Raw genomic sequence first — 16,680 nt, forward strand, 5'->3', positions numbered from 1 at the left:
TCGAGTCCCGCATTGGGCTCCCTGCTCAGCAGGGAGTCTGCTTCTCCCTCTGACCCTCTTCCCTCTCGTGCTCTCTATCTCTCATTCTCTCTCTCTCAAATAAATAAATAAAATCTTTAAAAAATATATATATATATTCAAGTTATTCATTGCCATACCGTCATCATGGTTCTGAATCTCATTTCCACTTTCTGTTAAATTCAAATGAAATATTGTACCACATCTGATAAACAAGTAAGTTTGACACTTATTGACAATATCAATACTATTTGTAAAATGAAAACAAAAAGCTTAAATTTGACAAATATAAAAATAAACCAGACTTCTAAAACAAACCCAAATAGAAATTTCATTGAGAAAACGTGTAAAATGAGTCTGCGGCTGGACATAGCAAACATCATAGAGACAAAGGCTGTTTACTATTAAGCACTAATTAGCAAACCAGTCAATAATATTTGCACAAGATCTAATTACAGTCTTGCTCTACTCTCTCTGTGAAAAGAGCCAAGTACTTCAGCAAGTGGGAAGGAGAGTTTTACTGAATCAATCAACTAACATTTTTAAAGCGTCCATCAAGGATTGAAGTGCCCAATGCGCAGAAGCATGTGTTTGGAGCATCTTTGAAGCGGGAGCACCAATCTTTTTGTTTTGAGATAATTTGCTACCTAATAATTAAAAACAGAAAGGAAAAAAGTAAGAAAATCAGTGAAGTGATCCTATGGGAAAAAAAATCAGAGTTTGTTGGATTCCCTTACACTTACTTTAGTTTATTGTTATTACTTTGAATTGCATATGGCAGGATGCCACAAGTTTTTCAATGAGTGGGGGTTGGTTTCTAGTGGTTTTAATCTAGCCTTGACAATGGGTATAACATTTGGGGCATAGGACTCCAAATACAGAGAATATCTGGTTCACATGAAAAAAAGATTAATATAAAGTAAAATGTCTTTTAATGACCATATAATAAATTTTTAAAAATATGCACATCAGGTTACCATGACCCAAAAGAAGGTATGGCATATCCACCTCATTGATAATGTATAAACAATAGCCAATGTGCACATTATGGAAGAATAATTATAAAATTTAAATATACTAATTCCAAAATCACTTTACTGATAAATAAACCTCTGAGGTCTAGAGGTGAAAATTCACTTGTGATATATATTCAGGATATATTGTCTCACTTACAGATTTTCTCTTGAGAAGAGTACTATACTTTGGATGGTGTTCTAACTTATAGAAAATAACTCACAGCACCATTTTAATAGAAAGAACAAGGAAGCTAGTGAAGGCACCATCTTAGGAGATGTTAACCTCCTTTACAAAGGGTACGGTTGCTAGGGGAAAGCTCCCAACTCAGTTCAAATCTTAGCTTGTGGCTGTGTGACTTGGAGTACCTAACCTCTCTGAGCCTCAGTTGCTTTACTGGTAAAATGGAAATAATATCAGGGCCTAACTCATGAGACTGTTGTACAGATTAAACAAGAAATCATACATAAAGTAGGCAATGTGCTGAGTGTTTTGCATATAATGTCTTGTTTAGTTGGTAAACTAGTGGCTTCGATTTTAGTTTTCTCCACACAAAATGCTGTTATTTCTTAAAATTGTAACCAGTCATCAACCCTTTTGCCTTGGGAGGGATGGTCCTATAGGAGGCCAAGGCTGCTGTTTCCACTGAACAGTAGTCTGGAAATTCTGGGCTTCAGACTTGAGCAGTCTTGACATTCTTCTGCATGGTGAGTCTTACCTCATAGTAACTCTGGACAGCATTCATGAAGGCTTCATCAGCCACGATCTGGGTTTCCCCATTGAGGAAAGCCTGAAACCGGTCCTTGACTGTCTGCAGCTGCTGTTTGCTGATCTGTAAGGAACAGAGGAAGAGGGAACAGTGAAGACTTGTTCCAGACAAGGATCGTGATTCCATGGAAGATGACAGGCCCATTGGTGTGCTAGAGCTGACTTGTTTGGGCGTGTGGGAGCTGATGGTTACATTTTCACGAGTTTACTAAAAAATAGTATAAATTACAGTTAAATAAATGATATTGAAAATAAAGGTAACACATACTCAAAATTCATTGCTTCCTGATTATTTTAGCATTACCTGTGCTTTTGAAGTTACTAACATCTATTGTATTTGTAAGGCAGAAATGATATATAACGGGTGCTACCATATACTACTTCCCAACTCTACATTCGGTGATATCTTATTGGAAGCTAGGTATCAGTCAGGATAAGAGTATTTACACCATGGAAATTGGCAAGTGCTACAAGTCAGGTGTTTTTCTTGGTTAATTTTTGGTTTTTTCGTGAGAGATGGTCGTTTAACACATCATTGCACAGGCCCCTCAGGTCATCTGAAATATCCTGCTTTATAAAGTTCTAGTCATCAAAACAGTATGGTATTAGCATAAAAACAGTCACCCAGAAATAGACCCATGAATATACAGGCAATGTTATTTGACAAGGGCGCCAAGATATTCAAAGGGGAAAGGATACACTACTCTATAAATGATGTTGGAAAAACTGGGTATTCACATGCAATAGAATGAAATTGGACCCCTATCTTATACCACTCACAAAAATTAACTTAAGTGAATTAAAGACTTAAATGTAAGACCCCAAACTGTAAAACTGTTAGAGGAAAACAGGGGAAAACCTCATTGACATAGGTCTTGGCAATGAATTTTTGGATACGACATCAAAAGCTCAAGCCACAACAACAAAAACCGACAAGTGGGACTACATCTCTATAATAACCTACTGCACAGCAAAAGAAACAAGCAGCAAAATGAGAAGGCAATTTATGGAATGGGAGAAAGTATTTGTAAACCTTTTACCTGATAAGGGGTTAATACCCAAAATATATAAGGAACTCATATAATAGCAAAAAAAAAAAAAAATCCAATAAAAAATGGGCAGAGGACTTGAGTAGACATTTTTCCAAAGAAGACATACATATGGCCAATAGGCCATGAAAGGATATTCAACATCACTTCTCAGGGAAATGCAAATGGAGAGAGAAAGTGGAACCCTTGTTCCATACTCTTGGTAGGAATGTAAATTGGTGCAGCCACTAGGGAAAACAGTATGGAGTTTCCTCAAAAAATTAAAAATAGAAGTACTATATGATCCAGCAATTCCACTTCGGGGTATGTATCTCAAGGAAAGGGAAACACTACCTGAAAGAAATAGCGCCACCCCTATGTTCAGTGCAGCATTATTCACAATAGCTGAGACACGGAAACAACCTAAGTGACCATCGATGGATGAGTGGATACAGAAAAGGTGATACACATGCACGCACGCACGCACACACACACACACACACACACACGCTTGATTATTATTCAGCCATAAAAAAAAAAAAAAGAAATCCTGCCATTTGTGACAACATGGATGGACCTAAAAGGTATTATGCTAAATGAAATAAGTTAGAGAAAAACAAATACTGTATGTTCTCACTTATATGTGGATTCTAAAAAATGTTGAACTAATAGAAATAGAGAGTAGAATGATAGCTGCAAAGGCCTGAGGGGTGGGGGAAATGGGGAGATGCTGAACAAAGCATACAAACTTCCAACTCTAAGATGTAAGCTCTGAGGATCTAATGGACAGCATGGTGACTATAATGAACAGTACTGTATTGTATACTTGAAAGTTGTTAAGGAGTAGATTCCACAGCCCTTTCTTCTAACTACTTGTTACTTATGATTAAATCTGTTAGATGATATGTCTCTCTTGTTATTTGCTCATCGATGTTTCCCCAGGGCCAGGTTAGTGCTTTATGTAAGACAGGCACTCCATAAGCTCTTGTTGAATAAATGAGTGCAGTGTATGCAAGAGAAATTATTTTTGAATATCCTTTAATCTGTTCTAATTTATATAAAAGGAAAGTCAGCTAAAAACTTTGCTTTTTTATTATTATTTATAAAAACTTACACCTTATAAACTAATCACGGGATGCTGTGTCTGAGAACGACTGCTGTAGAAGAAAGAGTGAGAAGATCATTCCGGTCCCAGTTCTATCAACCATTCTGCCATCTTGAAAAAGCCACTTACATTCTCTGAATTGGCCAGAGGGTTAAAAGCCCTTCTGGAATAAGGCTGGGTTTAAATAAAGAAATGTGATACCATCCTCAGGTTTCTCGCTTGGAAAATGGTGATAATTCTAATTACTGCCTTGGCATACTTATAGCTATTTGATAACATAATATGGGTTCTTTTTAAAAATTATGAGTTTCTATATACATTTAAAGTGCTTTCATCATTAGAATCAATACCAGTCCTGCTAGGAAATAATAATGTTAAGAACTATAGGAAACTGAAGACTGGCTCGAGTTTTGACTCAATCAGGAAACAAAGTAGAGTTCTGAGAATGGACAGAGATGGGAGGTGAGGTGCTTTAGCTAATTTTGTAACTTTGGGAAAAGTAGGACTAGTGAAGTCAGGGGCAGATATAAAAGAGGTAGGTTTTTATCAGATTGGTATTTGTCACGTTCTAGAGCACCCTTGTCCAAGGTTAGCCACATGCATAATTTTACATTTTCTGGAAGTCACATTTTAAAAAGTAAAAAGAAACAAGGGAAATAAATATTAATATACTTTGTTGAAGTCAATATGTCAAAAATATTATTTCAACATATAATTATTACATAAATGACTAATGAGACATTTAACATTCATTCTTAACAGTACACTTAACATTGTACTGTATCTTTGAAATCTGGTGTTATTTTACACCCACAGTATATTTCAATTCAGAATCACCACCCTGCCAGTGTCCAACAGACACATGTGGCTGGTGCTACTGCATTGGACAGCCAGGCCTAGAGCACGGAATGATCCCATTGCTAAGCCACGTAGGCTTTCCTGGTCTGACCCAGAGATACTGGTATTGCTGAAGTTAAACAGTAAAATCATAGTTATTTGTATGCATTTGAAAACATTTCAACTGAATTATTAGGCACCAGTTGATTTTCTCATAAAAATGGCGCCATAACATAAATTTCTTTGAAGAAGGCCAGCTTCAACTGGCCTAAGTCACAAATCCTCACAGCGTAGTACCAACCAAGGCATCTCACAGAATTTACATTCAGAATTCTTTCCAACACTAGGTCAATACCAACTCTGCATGATTTTGGGGGTGGGACGGGGTGAGGTAATGGAGCAGGAGAGGGAGTGGCCACCAACACACCTTGCTTTTGCCTTAAATCTCAAGTAATTGAAATAAAAGTAAGCACACACCATCTGAATGGTGACGATTGATTGCTGACCTAAGCCAAATCCATTATCACTCTAACCTTTGTTAAGTAAGCAGAGTGCTCAGTTTTTCAAGGAACATTTACAGAGCATCTGTTACCTGCCTGGCCCTACCCAATGCCCTGAGGTTTCAGTGGACAACAAAGCAACCTAACCTTTGATCTTACAGGGAGAGAGGCACAAGGCAACCGGGAGTCCAAAGAAATTAGGGATTGTCCTCAGGGGCCTCACAGTCTAGATGGAGAGGAAAAAACAGTATTATAAAATGCTTAAAAGGAGAAGGCCCTCAGGAACATTAATGTCGGTCAAATTCGGAGAACATCCATCGAGAAGCCCTACAAAACACCCCCCACTTCCCCGAACACCTCAAGCTCTCAGTTGGAGAGTTAGGGGCACAGATTCCAGAGGCAGAGCTATGCTTATGTCTGGGTTTCGACACCTGCCAGTCCACGTTCACTATTTTTCTCACCCCTAATTAAATAAGCAAAGCATCTACTGAGTCACCCCACTCACTGTGTCTCACTGGGCAAATGACTGACCTCTCTACACCTCTGTTTTTCATCTGTAAAACAGGGCCAATGCTGACCTCACAGGACTGTTGTGAAAATTAACTGGAAATAAGTGAAATATTCACTGCAGAACCTGGCACAGCACGAAGGACCAGTAAACAGGAGCTGCTATGGTGATGAATCCTCAGCTTTGAGGCTTTACACATTCTGTTCCCTCAAGAAAGCATGCCTGTGGGAAAATTCCAGATGTGTATTCAAAATCCAGCCCACATGCTCCTTCCCAGAACTCCCTGGGTAGAGCTGGCTACTTCCTCATGATTTTATTCACAGTCCTAAGGGTACATGTAGAAGTTTATTTAGATGTCAGTGCTCAGAGGCAGGGTCAGGAGTCAGGAGATGAGAACACAGCCTTGGGGCCAATGAGATGTGGATTCAAATCCTAGTGACAATACTCATTTTCAAGGGTAACCTTGGGCCAACGAATTTCCCCAGGCCTTAGTTCTTCATGTATAAAATAGGGATTTTAAGACCTACTCCCAGCGTTGCTGGAAAGATAAAAAGAACATGGGAGGATGTGCCTAAGGATCTTAGCACACTGCCTGGCACAAAAGAAGAGTCAAATGATACAGAGCAGACCATAAACTAAATGGCCTTGAGGCCCCGCATGATGTAGCCTCTGTCTAATGTTAGCTTTGTTTTGTCTCACTCTGCTCTCCACTTACTCTGCTTTAGCCACACTGGCCTCTGTTCTCTTTCTCAAGTGTGCCCCAGTGTTTCTTCCCCTAGAGCCTTTGCATTTGCCATTCCCCCTGCCTGGGATGCTCTTCCCCTGATCTCCCCATGGCTGCCACCTACTCACCCTTAGGGCTCAGCCTACCTAAGCATCTCACAGGAAAATCTTCCCTGACCACCCTATCTACAGTAGTACTCCCCAGAGCTAATGTCTAACAGAGTGACCTGGGCCCCATGCAATGCCCTTACAGCCATTATCACAGTCAGTATTTAACTTGTTGAAGATATGCTTATTTAGTTGAATTATAACATGCATATGGAAAAATACATGTCATAAGCACAGAGCCTGAGAAATCTTTGCAAAGTGAACTTTCTAATAGAACCAACTCTCCTATCAAAATAAAGAACATTACCTGGAACCCAGAAGCTCCTGGCATGTCCCCCATATCATTGCCCCTCTCCAAAGCTGACCACCAGCCTGACTTCTACCATCATAGATGAGTTTTGCCTGGTTTTGAACTTGATGTCAGTGCAGTCATGCACTATGAGATTCTGCCATGTGGTTGAGGGTATCAATAGTTTGTTCATCCTCATTGCTAAGTATTCCATCTTATGACTCTACCACTATTTATCTACTCTCCTGTTGAGGGACATTTGGACCTTATTTCTTTATTTTAAAATTGTGCTTGCTTTTCATTACCTCTCTCCCCATAAGAACACAAGTTTCATGTATACAAGACCCACATCTATCTTGTTTACTGCTGTGCTTCTAGTGCCTAGCACATAATGGGCTCTAACCAAATATTTGTTGAATGAATGCAACTTGAACTTATCAAGTGTTTAATGTATACCAGGTACCATGTTAGGCTCTGGAGATAGGAAATGACCAAGGCACAATCTTAGCTCTCAGTTTCCTTACACTGTAGTCAGGGATCACATATTCATCTTTGATTCCTTAGCATCCTTTTGAGGACTCTATGAGTGAATGAAAATCTCACTTAGGAGGTCACATAAATAGCCAGTCTAAAAACTAATCTGTGGATTTATGTCTGGTTTACAGTTAACCGACCTAGATAGGATTGAACACTGAAGGTGACCTTGCATGAACACACTGAAATAATTGGTCCCGAGTAGCTGACAGGACAATTCTAAATAGACAAACAGGCTTCTATGGGCCACTTACAAAGAGAACGCTCCTAAAATAGAAATCCATCTAAAAGCACTCAGTATGTATAGAAGCCACGTGTGCATCAGATCAGAATTCAGAATTGAAGTAATGAGTTCCAAGAGCAGAAATCCTGAAAAGATGAAAGGTGATTATTTCAGAGGAAAGAGCTGCAGCACGTTCTGCTGGCACTAGTCCAGCACTCTGGGCTCAGTCCACCTCATTAAGCAGGGCCTGAAAATTCTCACTGCATTTCAGGCAGTTTGTAATGTACTGAACATTCTGGAGAAGCACGACCTGGGAAATAACCGGAAGAGAAACCGCATGTCCTAGGGGCTGGTCTCGGGAGAGGCAGTGCCAAAATCAGGGCAAGCACAGGCCGAATCCTGGCTTTAACACAAGTCTTTGGGCAAGTAGTTAACTTTGGTTTTCTCTTTGGTAAATAGGAGATCTTATCTACCCTACAGGGCTTTTGTGAGGACCGGGTGAGATCACGTATGTAAGGCAGATAGCATAGTACCTGGCATAGAATCAGGATTTGATTAATAAAAACAATGACAAGAAGTATTATTGTTATGATGTGGTTTTGCCTTTTTCCTTTCATTGATCTTTTATCTTCTTCAATGCTTTTTTCCCCTTTGTTTATTCAATATTTTGAAATTTCTTCTGAAATTTCTGCTGGTATTCTTCGTCCCCTCCTCCTTGGTCCTCCTTCCATTTGAGAGGCTGAAAAGCCAAATACTCTTTTCCCATCTCCCTTCCAGCTATAGGTAGACATGCAACAGGGGCAGACAGCTACTGGGGATCTTCTGGAAAAGTTTTTGAATAAAATCCTTATAAAAAGGAAACTGCTGCTGATATAACCCTTTCCTTGGGCCAAGAGCATCGTAGAGATGTTGGCCCTTACGCTTTTGAGGGGTTGAGCAAATGTTTGTAAACACCTATCTCTGCCCTTCTTATGATGCAAGAAAAAATGCGTCATTTTTTTTTTAGTTCAAATCACTGTGTTTCCTTCTACTTGCACCCAAAGGCTTTCCCAATAGCTACCTGGAGCTTTCTCTAGGCATAGAAGAAAGTATTCATACTAACGTGTGTATCGCTTACTATGCCTCCCATCACAGCAGCAACCGTATTATAAAAGAGGGAGAAGCAATATTTACCCTAAAAGAATGGATCTAAAATGGTAGCATTCTAAGCATAGGCAATAGATAGTAGGAAGTTGTTTTGGGTATAAGGAGATGTTCCTGTTATACCCATAACTGAAATCCATCTCTAACGTATAAGGTCGGTATTGTATATTACAATCTAATAACATGAGCTATGCTTTTCCTTTTTTAAAAAATTGAAGTATAGTTCACATACTATGTTATTTTAGTTCCAAGTGTATAACATACTGATTCAATAACACGGTATCTGATGCTGTGCTCACCCCAAGTGTAGCTCCCATCTATCACCATACAACACTATTACAATACCATTGACTATATTCCCTATGCTGTACATTTTCCCCCAACTTATTCATTCCATAACTGGAAGCTTGTACCTTTCACTCCCCTTCACCCATTTTGCCCATCCCTGTAGTCCACCTCCCTCTGGCAACCATCAGTTTGTTCTCTTTGTGGGTCTGTTTCTGCTTTTTGTTTGTTCTTTTTTTTTTTTAAGATTCTACATATAAGTGAGATCATATGGTATTTGTCTTTCTCTGTGTGCTTTTTCTTTTTAAGGAAGAAATCATTATTTGGGAGAAAAGTAGTTTTTAAAACGCTACTTCATTATAGAAAGCTGATAGGAACGTTAAGTCAACAAGTGCTTTGAAAACCAAACTTAGCCTAGAGAGTTAAGAGCAACGCTTATTTAATTTTCTTTCTTTAAAGCTTATCAAAAATTTAAATATATACTGGTCCATTAATTTTATTAAAAATAAAATATCCTCTTCCTACAACTAGATTAAAATACTGTCTGGCCTAAATGAAGTCTTGAGTCTAGGAAATCTAGAAGTTGTATCATCCTAACCAAGTATTTACTTATTTACATAAAATTCTCTTCACCTTCTATATTATGGACATTTGCATAATATATTCTGAAAAAGGTGTTTTAAGTGAGTTTCATTCATTTGGCTTGAGTAAAAAAAAATCCATCTGAAAGTCTTCATCATGGGAAACTATCACTGATTAATTCTGCAGTGAAAGTTGAAGGGGCAAAAATTTATTTATGTAAAAATTTATTTACATAAAATTCTCTTCACCTTCTATATTATGGACATTTGCATAATATATTCTGAAAAAGGTGTTTTAAGTGAGTTTCATTCATTTGGCTTGAGTAAAAAAAAATCCATCTGAAAGTCTTCATCATGGGAAACTATCACTGATTAATTCTGCAGTGAAAGTTGAAGGGGCAAAAATACTAAAGATGGGAGAGGTTATAAATAATAAGCTATAACCTGGGACTTCTCTTTGCAACATGGTTTCCCCAAATTCAGCCATTCAAGTAACACCCTCTCCATATACCAACCAGACTTCGATTTACTTTATATTTTGCCTTGAATATATTGCAAGTCACTTCATTTTTTTTAACTGAAACTTGTTCTAAGGAATAATATCTGTGAAATCATAGGCTTTATGTGCTAGCTATAGTTAAAATAGATAGGTACTATCACCTTGCATACATCTACCACATTTTAGGAAGCGCTTCTTTAGAAAAGAATTTAAAATCTACTACAAAAGTTCTTGCTCATTTAAAAAAAATTTTTTTAGACTAGCAGCCACTGAATATCTTTAAGTTAGTTACTGCTTTTTAAAAACTAACTCTGAATTTTTAATTCATTAAGTAATAAAGAGACCCACTAGCCAGGTTATTCCTAAAGACCAATTTGTTCGGAAAAGAAACAACAGAGGGGGGACGCCTGGGTGGCTCAGTTGGTTAAGCGACTGCCTTTGGCTCAGGTCATGATCCTGGAGTCCCAGGATCGAGTCCCACATCGGGCTCCCTGCCCAGCAGGGAGTCTGCTTCTCCCTCTGACCCTCCCCCCCTCATGTGCTCTCTCTCTCTCTCATCCTCTTTCAAATAAATAAATAAAATCTTAAAAAAAAAAAAGAAAGAAAGAAACAACAGAGGGTTCTATGACCGAAAGGAAAGTGGCCTTGTAAACAACATGAAACATTGGCTATGCTGGGATTCTCTCAGAAAAAAATTATTTAGTAGAAGAAGAAAAAAAATTAAGAAAACTGAATCTAGAAACGAAGTCAGGATAACAGTTGGATTAGAGATGGGATGAGAGGAGAAAACGGATAGAGATGGGGAAAAGAACAGGAGCAAGAGATCCCTACACACACCGAAGATCATCTGAAAGTTGGCTCACATGTCCTGCCACAGAACAAAATACATGTAATTTAAAACAACAACAACAACAACAATATACTCTTCTAATTTGGAGACACTTGGGCAACATTCACCTAGATTCTTCTGACAGATGGTCAAACATGGAGTTTTAGGCCCAGAGACCTCATTAAGAAGTGTTTTAGTGGCAGCAGGTCTCAAATATTTTGGTTTCAAGTCTCTTTACACTCTTAAAATTTACTAAAGACTACAAAGAGCTTCTGTTTATACAAGTTATGTCTATTGATATGTACCGTAATAGATGTTAAAACTGGGAAGTTTAAAGTATTTATTAATTCGTTAGAAATAAATTCATTACTCATTTAATCTAAACAATCCACTTTTATGAAAATAACTATATTTTCCAAAACAAATATTAGTGAAATGAAATGTCACAATTTCATAGTATTGGCAAATCTCCTTCAGAGATTAATAGAAGGCTATTGGAATCTCATCTCTGTTTCTGCATTCAATCTGTTGTGATATGCTGTTTTGGTTGAAATATGTGAAAAAAAAACTGGCTTCCCACAGATATGTTGCTGGAAAAGGGAGACATATTTTAATAAGCGTTCAGTTAGATGTGGAGAATCTTCTTTGATATGATACCAATGCTCAACCAGTGATATTTTCTTAAGGGTTAGTTGGAGTATGAAATTGGAAACCATAGGAATGAACTATTACCTTAAAATTCACTGGTCTTTCTTGCTTTTTGAAAGACTCTTTTACCCATGCATGTTTTGTTTAAATACCATACATTGGTCATATGGAAAATATTAGTTCATTGAATTATGCAAATATTCCAAATATTGACATATTTCATTACACAACATGTAAAATATCATATCACTTAAAAATCACCACTGGCATCACAAGAAAAGTCTTTGGGGGTTGGAAAACTGTCAAGCTTATAGTGGTGGATTGAAAGCTCAAATTTTATCATTGGCAGAAAATACTGTTAGCTGTTTTTCTTGAAGTTAACAGGCTCCCTTACAGGCTCCCTTCATTTATTTTCCAGAAAACATCTGGGAAATGCCTAAGTTTGAATAACCTTTTTGTTTGTCTGTCAGTTGTTCTTTCAAGTAAAATTTTTCCGTTAAGGAAAAAAAAAAAGACTAGTTCGGTTTGACAACTCAATAACACAAGTCCGTTTCCATAAGACAACCACTGCCTGCCCCTTGTTATACAGCGGAGTGCTTGATGTATATTTACCATTTCATTCTACAAAGTATTAAAAGAATGTGCACTCTGGGTCAAAATTTAACACAGCTAATTTCTACAGCTTTATCATGAAGAGTATTCAGGGACGGTTTTCGAACAGTGAGCTCAGGGCTATGAGGAGGACAATGATGAGTGTGGTCCGGCACCACCACCTTGGTTTGCACAAGACACCAGAGGTTTTACTCACTACTACTTTTGCATCTTTAGTGCAAATGTCAATACAGTTGGGGAAAAAGGAAGTAATGTCTTAGTATGATTGGGAATATCACCCCAGGGGTTTACAGACCACACTCTGAGAACCAGTGTGAATGGATGAATCAATGAACCTGACCAGCTATTAATGCTGCAAGGTAGCTGGCCAGGCAGAGAGTGGTATAATTGGATCCTTGAGAGGTAGGTGCAGGGCCTTGTATGTCCAAGTGCGGAGTCTGGGTTTCATTCTGAGCAGGATGGGAAACCACGGAAGTGTTTGATGCAAGGGAGTGCGAGGATTTGAAAGCAGGCAGGATCAGGGAACAGTAATGAGTTCTCAGGTTCATTGCAGAATCAGGACCATGTTTCCCGCAGGCTGTGATAATCTGAGGAGAGGAAGATTTTGAAGGGTCTAGAATCTCAGTTGGTTGAGAAGTCAGGAGAAGAAGAAGCGGCAGGGCGAGTGGGAGAAGAGAGGAGACAGGGATTCTAGGATGGGAGAGTCGAGAAAGACAGATGAGAAAGTGTGGGGCCTTATTGTGGGGACACGATAAGAATTTCTTTTGTCAATTTATAATTCAGAATCTGCTGACTAGAAGAATAAAAAGAATAAGAACAAGAAGAACGAGAAGAAAGAAGATTAGAGGGTGCTCTCAGTATAAGCATCGAGCATGCACAAGAGCTGTCCAAAAATAAAGTCGCAACAACCTATTGCAAATGAAACAGCAGATAGTTCCATTTGGCTGGACCCAGACTAAAAGCATTCTAGCACAGCATATGAAATCACCAAATCACCAGACACTATTCTGAGTCTTATGAGGTTTAATAGTGAACTTATCAGTAGCAACTATCTCCAGAAAAGAAGTTGAAAAAATCTAAATGCAGTCAATGAATAGGTTATGGAAGATTCTCTAATGTAACACCTCACAAACTGAAACTGGGAGCTTCACCGAAACTGATTTAGATAAGAACCTTGCTCTGTCGGTCATGAACAGCGAGAAACGGTACGATTGATTGGCAGGCATTCTTCAGGCTGCTGGAATGTTTGGAGGGATGTGGAGACCTTAACTGGTTCTGACAATCTCCATTCATGACCCAGAATTCCAGAGAGAAAAAATGGGACAAAGTCAGAATGTGCTCTGCAACTGGGAAATACTAAAAACACAAGCATAAACTCTAAGTAATGGAAACGATGGACTTTAAATAATAGTGATGTACCACCACAAGCTCATCACTTGTAACAAATGCAGCACAGTCATGAAAGATGCTAATAACAGGGGAGACTGTGTTGTGGGGAGGGGGGATACCGAATATATGGGAACTCTCTGCACTTTCCACTCAATTTTTCTGTAAACCTAAAACTTCAAAAAATAAAACATATTAATTAAACACACACACACACACACACACACGGAATCAAATTTTCTATAAAGGAACCCAAATATAATAGCACATACAATGCAGACCTAAGCCTGCACAACGGAGAACAGAAAATCCTGCCACTAACGCTTGTCCTGCAATTCAGAAGCAGAAAAGCATAACAAGCCGTCAGTGTTTTTAAGTTCCCGCATCTCATGGCAAGGTAAACTACCTGGGTTGTGCAGAGGTTTCAGGGAACTTTCTGCACCCACAAATGAGTTCTGGCTTATTAAAATGATATTGATCATTGACTCAGTTCCTTCCCATGAGATTTTGTGTTCCTGATATTTTAAAGGCATTAGTGATTTAATTACCCCTACTGCATCTGACAGAGACATAGTTTCCGTTCCTTTTGGAAGCAGCCAAGAGGCTGAACTTCAAGTTGAGTCAGACGACTTGTCCTATCAAGATACAAGCGGTGTTTATTTCATGCCTTGGTAAGCACTTAGGTAGACTGCATGGAATATTACTGAAATCTCTTTGAAGAAACTTCCTTTTTTATCTCTTGTAATATCTGTCTGCAATCAGAGATCAATATGTTTTTATGTTGTATCTAGAATATTGCCCCTATGGTTGGTTCACAATAATTTGATTTTCATTTTCCTGCAATTCTTCACAATTCCACTTATGCCTTCATTTTGGGGGGCTAAGAATGTCACTTAAAGACCTTTCCTTTTCCCTTCACTTTCTTCACTTGGCTAAGCCTTACCTGTCTATCAAAATGCGGAAGCCCACCTCCCTCTGATGGCTCCCCCCAGTCACTGAGTTAGACACCCTTTCTCTGAATTCCTTCATCCCCTGCCTCTTGGCATTTATTAGATTATAAATATTAATGTAAAGCATGGAGTCTTATGTCTGTTCTTCTCACCAAACTGTTAAAGAGAGGAGCCCCCCCTTTTTTTAAGTGGGCTCAACAATGCAGGGCTGAAACTCATGACTCTGAGATCAAGACCTGAGCTGAGATCAAGAGTTAGATGCCTAACTGACTGAGCCACCCAGGCACCTCGGAATCTTCTTTTTTTAAATCACTGAGCCTCGAGTCGATAGCAGCCAAGAAACCCAATAAATTTGGGGGCTCAGCCTTTGTATCAGTATTGCCCACGAAGCCTGTAGAAAATATTGATACCAGCAACCCCACTCACTCAGAATGTCTGGGGGCAGAGACCCAAGTGCGCACAAGTTTAGAAACTTCACGAACACCTCTGAGGCACAGCCAAAGTTGCGAGCCCCTGCAAGAAATACTACTTCCTGAATGAACTGAAGTATGGTGTATTTTTATATAGGATTAAAGGCATTTTCCTAGTCTCTTGTACATGGATTGAATAGTCCTCAACTTCATGGGAAATAGAGACTAGATTTTTCTATGCTGTTCCAGAAGACTAAGCTAGCATTAGATAGAAAGTACAGGAAAGCTGATTTAGGGTCAACATGAGGACAGACTTTCTATTATTTGGAACTTCTGGAAAAGGGACTAGGTTGCCTTTGATTCAGAGATTCTTGTTACTGAGAGCATTTGGCTGTTTAGAAGGGATTCATCATTGAACTAAGAGTTGGAGTATGTGGCCCCTTGCATACAGAGTTTATGGTACTTTATTCTACAGAGGCATTTTCCAATCTTAGAAATGTATAATCAGCAGAGACAGGGAGCAGTTAATTCTAATGTTAAATAAACCTCTGGCTTTGCATTTCCTCCTGGGAAAGCTGCCCCTGATGTGCTAGTAAAGTTCTAACAACCAGAGCTCTATGTGAGGGGGAGAAGAACGCTGATTTGTAACATTTGATGGTTTCCATGATGTAAATATTTCCACCATGATGGATCTCAGGCTACCAATGTGACATTATCTGGCTCAAAACTTTCCCGAAATGTAAAATGCTGTCTTGAGACCTAGTTCAAGCACACCACTGAAAAGCTGCCCTCTTTTCTCCTCATTTCTCCCAACCCTCTTCATCTTTATCACCATATAATTCATGACTGGGAATAATTTAAGTTGAAACTCCAAGAAAATTCACCTCACTTCTTTAAAATCTGGAGTTCTTATTTGAATCAAGTAACTGGGAAATATTGATTCAGGGACAAACGGTCTCAATGCAGAGCTTTAGCACATACCTGTATTGCTTTACCTCCCAGCACCCACTCCAATTTTAATATTAAACTCAAGTAAAAGGTCATCTTCTCCAGGAAGCTGTCTCTGAACATCAAGATAAAGCTCTGTACATCTATGGATCTTTTAAAATTGCAATTCTCACCACCTGTATTTATTGGTCGAATGTGCATCTTCCCTACTATGATGTGCCTTACCTAAGGGCTGGAAGTGAGTCTGTCCCGCTCACTACTGAATTTTCTGCACTAGCAGAGTGCCTGATACATAGAAGCTACATATTCAGTATTTGTTAGATAAATGAACATATCATAAAATACAGCTGGATATTTTTTTACAAGTCTAGGTGGGGAATGAAGATGACCATGTGCTCGTCCCTCCTCCACCACCTTTGAGCTCTGTGACTTTGAGCTGTAATTCCTCAGTTTGCGGGTCTTCAAGCAGAGATACTGATGCTTACATTTTGGGTTCTCAGAGATTAAATTAGATAATTTATTAAGGAAAATTATCTAAAACTTGGAAATAAAGGTAAAAAGATGACTGTATCACTTTTTGTTGTTGTTGTTGTTTTAGTCACATAGGGCACTGTCAACCAAATCTACCCAGAGGTCACCTCATGTTCAGGAGAATTCCAAGTTTGTTTGATTTATTTGTTTCTATTCATTAGGACCCAGACTCTGTGCAGTCAGAGATTAATTTGTAGAATATG

The 16,680-nt window shown here is 38.7% G+C and overlaps 1 protein-coding gene across 1 annotated transcript in view; it reads right to left on the reverse strand.

Moving 5' to 3' along the window:
* The window catches only part of CADPS (calcium dependent secretion activator), a 476,365-nt gene that overhangs the window by 360,389 nt on the left and 99,296 nt on the right, over window positions 1–16,680 (reverse strand). The window contains exon 2 of the mRNA XM_035728423.1: window positions 1,751–1,864. Within this exon, the coding sequence (XP_035584316.1) occupies window positions 1,751–1,864 (114 nt within the window). The remainder of the gene's footprint in view (window positions 1–1,750; window positions 1,865–16,680) is intronic.

The sequence above is a fragment of the Zalophus californianus genome, chromosome 1 (genome assembly GCF_009762305.2).
Source record: "Zalophus californianus isolate mZalCal1 chromosome 1, mZalCal1.pri.v2, whole genome shotgun sequence".
In the NCBI taxonomy this organism is placed as follows: domain Eukaryota; kingdom Metazoa; phylum Chordata; class Mammalia; order Carnivora; family Otariidae; genus Zalophus; species Zalophus californianus.